The sequence below is a fragment of the Ctenocephalides felis genome, unplaced genomic scaffold, assembly GCF_003426905.1.
Source record: "Ctenocephalides felis isolate EL2017-DRISC unplaced genomic scaffold, ASM342690v1 CF-g0.4_SCAFFOLD_00927, whole genome shotgun sequence".
In the NCBI taxonomy this organism is placed as follows: Eukaryota; Metazoa; Arthropoda; class Insecta; order Siphonaptera; family Pulicidae; genus Ctenocephalides; species Ctenocephalides felis.
In genome coordinates this window covers 25087-33192 of record NW_020537081.1, presented here as the reverse complement: position 1 = coordinate 33192, position 8106 = coordinate 25087, and the positions used below count along the sequence as shown (strand labels likewise).

General features: G+C 26.8%; 1 protein-coding gene across 1 annotated transcript; it reads right to left on the bottom strand.

Moving 5' to 3' along the window:
• Window positions 1-64: 64 nt before the first annotated feature.
• Window positions 65-6697, bottom strand: LOC113365356 (tau-tubulin kinase homolog Asator-like; the record flags this gene model as incomplete). Its single annotated transcript, XM_026606932.1, has 11 exons — window positions 6520-6697; window positions 6165-6315; window positions 5548-5762; window positions 5242-5371; window positions 4692-4831; window positions 4382-4501; window positions 4217-4318; window positions 3899-3985; window positions 1044-1114; window positions 654-732; window positions 65-241 (listed from the first exon to the last, which is right to left on the bottom strand). Coding segments are annotated over exons 1-11 (1326 nt in total), but the record flags the coding sequence as incomplete, so codon positions are not given.
• Between the last annotated feature and the right edge of the window lie 1409 nt (window positions 6698-8106).

Below are 8106 nucleotides of genomic sequence, written 5' to 3'. Positions count from 1 at the left end.
AAAAAAAAAGATTTATAAAAAATAATTACGATATTAACTATAAATCATAATAGCGATATATAACCTTGTAAACGTCGTGGACGCTTGTTGGGGGAGCCGTTAGTACTCGAAGTCGGCCTTGTGTGGGTCCCTGACTATGTGTACGTCCAACTTTTTCGCCACTCGAAATGTGACTCCTTACATGGGCTAAACATTTATCACGATCCCCTCTTTCATTATCTACATTTCGTTCATTGTTGTGCTGAAGATAGGAAGATAGAACAATATTAATTAGCTCTTGGAAACGAATAATTCTAACTACTGATTTAGAAAAACCCAGTTAATACGTAAACTATTCATAAATGATATTAATATTCTCACTTGACTAAATAAATAATTTGATGCATGACCTATTAGTAATTTTGTAGAAAGAGCGGCAGTAATTTACAATTAATGGTGAATGATGAATAATTGAATTGAATTCAAATAGTGTCTAAATATCTATTCATAATTTCAGTCAGATATTGTTATTTTAATCCTCTTCCATGTGATTTATTCCAAATATATTTCATCAATGTTAATAAAACAAAGAAAATTAAGGGAACCTGGGTTAATTAAATATATAATTTTTTAATAAATATAGCAAATAAGAATAACTGCATATTAAAACTCACTTTGTTAGTATCAGAGCTTGATCTTGCAGACGCCATAACTGCATCACCTTCATGATCAACTGCTTTTTCCAATTGGTTGCTAAAAATTCAATGATCATTTTAGTATGTTAAAAAGTATTTGAAAAACAAACGTAACACTTTCATAATATATACAAAATGTATATTTGAAAATTATTAGTACTAAAGCATTATTAAAAAAATATGCATCAAAATTTTGGCCGACCAAAACCAGAATGGTTTCAGAGTAAACCATTTCATTTAATTAATTTTGATCATGTTAGTGATATCACAAAAATAATGGTTGCATAGAATCGGTCCAAATTTTTGTCATTTTTTTTGTATACCATAGTATCTACAGTTGTGGCCATGCTTACAGCTCTACGTTTCAACGGACTAGCAGGTATCACATTGGCAGGAGTCGTTGCCATGGTTGCATTACAATTCTTATCTACAGACACAACCTAAAAATTGAACATTAAACATGCATTAACTTTAATTACAAACAAATGTATGATAGTAGCAAATTTTATGCATATGACGTCCACAGGTAAAATATGAATTTCTAAAACTTGAATACGAGATTAATTCATTGATCTATTAAATTTTATAATCTTGCAAATCACAAATAGCATAATAATTAATTTATTGAATAATGACTACGAAATCTATTTTATTTATTGTGTATGTATACATGTAAAAAATGAGGAGTAATATTAGTCAAGGGTACTGATCTTTCTTAATGATATAATATATTTATGTCTTTTTTGATAACGAATTTTCTCACTTATTTGACGAAATGTTTTGCAAGAATTATTCAAACAAATATGAAAATTAATATTTTCACTTGGACTAATTATTCTATAAAGCAAGAATTATGATTTTTTTAATAAATATAACTGTTTGTACAGATATTAACGCGAATATGTATAAAAATGTAGAAAAAATGAAACATGCTATTTTTTAAAATTTCAATACATACTAAAATTCTAATTTACACAAAAGTTATTTATTAGTTCAACAAACACAATGTATTTTAGATCACTTTCAGACAAACTGTGAGTATGCATTAGCCATAACAAGTGGAAGTAGTTAAGTTTGCATATATTATGTATTATTTATCATAACTGAAGATGATGTTTACTTTCATTCATAACTAAGATGATGTTGGTTTTCTCGCAGTTTGTCGCCAATGGTGCAGTAGTTTCAGTCTCGATTCTTCTACGGGCCTAAAAATACACCATTATAAAAAAATCATGGAATAAGAACAGTATGAAATAGTACATATTAATATAAAGATATAAGATATAGACAAAAATATAAATATTTTCCACTTCATTTAAATGAAATTCATGAATCATTAATATCAAAAATATTAATTAAATCTGGTTAATACAAATAATATAAAATGAATAATGTGTGGTGATAAATTATTTATGTTATTGAAATGTATATATGAAATTAACAAGTAAGAAGATCAAACTAACGCAAAAAATATTTGAGCACATAAAATAAAATAAAAATAAATTTAAAATATATAAATAATCTTATTGATACACAAGCAAATATATTTTAAGTAGCTAGCACAACGTGGATCAGGTGGCCGAGTGGTTAAGGCGTTGGACTGCTAATCCAATGTGCTCTGCACGCGTGGTTCGAATCCCATCCTGATCGAATATTTTTTTTAACTTGTTTCTTATGCTTTTTCATTTTTATTCGTAGGCCTTTATAAATATTGACTTATCACTTTATTATTTAAATATTATAACTATATTATTTATTTTTTATAATTATATTAATTTATTTAAATATTATAATTAAACTAATTTATTTAAATAATTAAATAAATTATTATTGTAATAATAACAATATTTAAATATTAATATAACAATATTTATATATATCGATATTTATATGTATATTTCAATATTTATATATTAATCAACTAATTTATTTATTGTTCATTTATATTTTACTGTTTTGTCTGTAGATAAGAATTGTAATGAAACCATGGCAGCGAGTGCTATCAATTTGGTACCTGCTAGTCCGTTGTTATTCGTCATTTAATTTCTGTCACTATCTAATCATTTATTAAACCCTTTGCACTCCAGACCGTCGACAAATATGATGAGTCAGCAACTCCGTTAGAAATTTGGCAGCGTATTAGCCATAAAAGCATGTTTGAAATATAAAGGAAAATGCAGAACTGCAACGAATCAAAGTATTTATTTTTCAACATGATTATATAAACATTTTCTAATTATTAAATTTTGCAATAAAATGAAAGTTGCTGTTTATATCTTACACGCCGAACTGGGTCCGGCATCGGAGTGGAAAGGGTTAATTATTAGCTTCCCGAAGGAGAAGTTTATGTTTCCAACAGAAAATGCAATTCGCTTATTTTATTTAATGTTTTCTCTGGTAAAAATCGGCAATCTCTATGTAATTAATTGTTGATTTTGATGAAACTTTGCATGATTAATCAAAAATTAATCAATGTGTAGAATAATGGGCAGTGTCAAAATTTCAAAATTCTATCTCAATATTTTATAAACTTGCTAATATCAAATCAAATTGCTTAAGTTGATTATTTATTCATATGGGAAAGTTTATCACTTGTATTAAGGTTTTGTTTTATAATTTCATTTAATGGCCTTGTGTCAAGGTTAAATGCCACGCACACCTAGTTTATTATTATAATTATTTCCTGATAATTATCATTGAGTTAATTACTTACTATCCTAATTATTTAATTTACAATACATACAAACAAAAGTGATCTTTGCGAAGCTATTACAAATGATTATGCATAATATGTTCTGTAATATGTATGCTCAAATCTATATCCCGCAATATAATTATGAACAATTTGCCAAATCTCGTTTTTAATAAGATAAACCATTATCATAATAACTATAGTTTCTTTTATTTTGTAAGATATATTCGAGTACATTTATCAGGTGTACTGCCCTTTCTTTTCATTTCATTTCTTTTTTTTCCTTTCAGAAATATTGACAAGTATTAAGATTTTTTTTATTTAATGGTTCAAAATTTAATTAGAAATGATGATAATCAAAAGATATCAAGTAATATTAAGAAATAAATAAATTGATTGTTCATTATTGATTAAAAAATAATACTTTTTCTGAAACATGTAGCAATTTGATATTGATCAATTATCATAAAAATCATTTATAGAAAAAACTATATTTTTGAATTACTTACATCTCTATTATCTGTAGGTTCTATGTTTCTTGATTGTTATCCAAACTGGATGGAGGAACATTTCTAGTTGCTCTAATGACGGCTCCTGATTGATTTGTGGGTAAGCTCGGCTGAAAATATTTATATTACATTATATGCTTCTCATTTTAAATAAAATTATATTTTGAGTGATCAAATCAAATAATGTAAAATATGTTGACATACATTTGTGAAGAACATAAAAGATTTTTTGTTAATATGATTAATATATAATGAGGAAGCATTTTTGAGATTTTTTTATATTATTTGATTACATTATCAAATTATCAATAAACCATTTAGCAATACTAAAATATACTTACAGGTTGTGATGAATTTGTTATATTTGTTTTCTCAAAGTCATATGGATCTGACTCTTTTACTCCCCTACGTTTCATACATCTTTCAAATAAAGATATTAGCATCTGAAATTGAGTCATAAAAAGAATTAAAATAGTATTCCTCTGAAATGTCTGTATGAAACTTACAGGGTAGTCTGGTTTATCTGCATATTCAAGACTTTGAATGTGTTCAAGAAACTGTCTGAGATCCGAAGGTAAATGCTTCAACAGCAAGCGATGATCATATTTTTCTTTCATTAATCCTACCTAAAATCAAGGTAAAAATTAAAGCATTATTTCATTCAATTCAGAAATATTAAGATATAACACAATATGCAGGCAAATATCTTTGTAAACATTTAGCACATTGGCTATATGCAAAGCATTAACAAGTATTATGTACACAGTTAAAACAATATTTTAATTTAAAGTATTGTGAAATGTGAATTTAACAAACCTGTTCTTTATCTTTTATTTTTCTCCAAGGCAATTGTCCATTGACAAATTCTACTAACATGTAAAACAATGACCACAAATCATCATGTCTACCCATTTCTTTATTACGATGAGCATTAACAGAAGCATAACGAACAGTTCCTAAACAAAAATTAGAAACAACATTTATTGTGAGAATTGAAATTGAGAAATTAGTACTTTGTAATATAACCACAAATACAATTTTGTTAATTAAAACATAAAAAAACAGTTCATAGTAAAAAAAATACTCAATATGCGTACTAAATTATATGTTTTTAAATGAATATAACTTCCAAATGTTAAATCACAACATAAGACACATTTAAAATAAACCTGATCCATTTTTTAATAACTTTTGCTGTCATGAAATAAAAATTATGACCTATAACCTCAAAATAATTAACCAATTCAATTATGAAAAACTTTTAAATTAGTTGATATGTAATAATAAATTTGTAGAAGGTGTAATGAATATAATAATGTGATAAGCATTAAATATAAAAATTATGGTTACATGTATAACTAATTACCTCTGAAGCCAGCAGCTGCTCTAGCAGCACGTACTTCACCTGTTCCAGTAGTATATTGACGAGCTAAACCAAAATCTAACATATACACTTTGCGGTTGTTGTAAGGCATTCTGCCAATTGAAAAATTACTCTGCAAGTTAAAAGACACAATTTTAGAATTTTTTATACAAAATTGTCACTTAAGAATACAATCTGAAGTGACTAATATCAATTTTCAAGAATCACGAATGAATTTTGATAATGAGTACTCATTTTAGAAACTTTCACATAAAAATTTATAAATATTGTTTTACAATAATCTTTTACCGGTTTGATATCACGATGAAGAAAACCAACTTGATGAATGCTTTCAATTGCTTTCAATATTTGCAATCCTAAACGTAATGTGGTTGAAAGTGAAAATGCTCCTCTAGGTTGAGCTCTTCGTAATTCTGCTAAGTTTCTTCCTTGTAATTGCATCACTACATAATTAAATCTATCATTTCTACCACAGCCTATAAATCGACAGACATGTTCTTTGCCTAAAATCACATTTCTTGAATTAATTAATATGATCAACAATACTCTAGCACATGGAATTTTGTTACAAAGCAATCAAAAAAATAAAAATATTTTATTTGAAACAAATAATTAATTGTTAGAATGTAAGTTGTATGAAAATATTTTTTATATTTAAATTTCTATAGATTTATGGTAGTTAAAATTGTTTATAATCATACTGCTTCAGATTTGTTCCTTTTGAAATCATGAATTGGTTAAATTAAAATATTGATTCATCAAAAATTAACAATCATAGAATATAATTTAGATCAAACACAAACTTCTTACTTATTTCATAATAACTTAATATAAGTAACACTGATGATAATTAATGCTCTGATTCTTATCTTAACTCTCACATTACAAATTATAATTTGTTTTACCTTGTAATTTCTTTAATACTGCCACTTCCATCTTTAATACTTGCTTTGGTTGCCTTGCAGATTCTACTTTGAGTGCAACTGGCTCACGAGTTACTAAATCTAAACCTTCATAAATCTCTCCAAAGCCACCTCCACCAATCTTCCTCATTACCTGCAATCAATTTGTATTAATGTAATAAAGCTCTATATAATTTGCTTTAGATGTACTTTAAAGGTATTGGTACTTTTGACCATTTGTTCTACTATATGAACTCATTTTAAAATAATGAATTATTAAATCAATTTGTCTCTGTTGTAATTCTAACAACTATAGTTTATATTTGTTCCATATAATTCACTAATTTCAATATTCCACCTTCCATCTTTCCTTGACAATATGGCCAGGCTGAAGCAAGTCTTCGGAAGTCATCTTGATGTTATTGTTTTGATCTGTAGTAGGAGGCGATACTTGTCTCGAGGAAGACCAAACAGGTGGAAGAGTAGCGGAGCGCTGCAAAGGGGGCAGCCCTCCTTCTAACTCGACCGATGGCCTTGATTGCCTATTAAGTTAAAAAAGATATATATTCTTTATTATCACAATATATCAATATCAATACCAAAATAAAAGAATACTTTCATTTAATTTAACAGATATGCTTATTGGGTTATAACATAACAAACCTCTTTTTCTGCCTTTCATATAATAAATATTTCTCATACATAAGCCTCTAATATGTTCAACACAAATATATTTTTATTTTTGAAAACTGAGGAATGACATATGTGACAATTGAAATGGCAGACATATTACATTTTTTACAAACAAAAATAAAATAATGCCAATCAATAAACTTACAAAAAAGTATATTTGGTTTAATTCTTGTCATTTGTAACAGAATGCAATATCCAATAAAACACTAATGTCTGTCTAAGTGATGCCTGTCCGCCCACAAATAATCGATTTTTAGTTTCATTATTTTAATAAAACTTTTGATTCTAACATTAAACTATACTTCGATAAATCTTTCATATTTTAATAAAAATATCACTGAATACCAAAATTAGTGTCGGATAATAACAATTTATTTAAAGTTTTCCAACTATATATTAATCCGATGTTATCGCACATGTTTCATAAAGTCATAAAACCGAATTCACATAGAAGGACAAGAGCTTAGAAAACTTTTGCAAATCTTTTACACACAAATTTGACACAATTATGTATAAATTAGTTGAATTGTTGCAACTTCCTTACAGATTAAAACTGACGGGATCGATACAGCAGCCATGACAGTTTCATTGCGCAACTGCGACTTGAACTTAGCTTCATAGAGTCGTGGTTTTGAGAAACGTCAAAATACGAGCTTTTACATTGTAATCTTAAGAGATTCTAATTCAAGAAATACGTTCTTTATGCTTTCGTAAAATATTACTGACAAGCGAATTTAGCATAATTACATGCTAAATATAAAATACGTATTTTTATTATGTATATTTTTCACATAAGAAAACCTATCGTTGTTTTTAACACTTTCAAAAATATTGTTTCCACACTCTATCAAAAAATCAGTAATGTTCGAGTTCTTATAATAACATATTCAAGTACTACTTGGTACCATGTACGTCTAAAACGCTTTTATCTACCTCCCTAAAATAGAGATTTTGTATTTTGTCATTGTACAATGATATTGCGAGGGTTGTATTAAATATTAAAATCAAACAATTATGAATAAAATAATTATATTTAAAATTTAATCAACTTCCGGTAGGGTAAGTTATAGTAATTTTAATTTATCTACCTCCCTAAAATAGAGATTTTGTATTTTGTCATTGTACAATGATATTGCGAGGGTTGTATTAAATATTAAAATCAAACAATTATGAATAAAATAATTATATTTAAAATTTAATCAACTTCCGGTAGGGTAAGTTATAGTAATTTTAATTTAATTTAATAATAGAA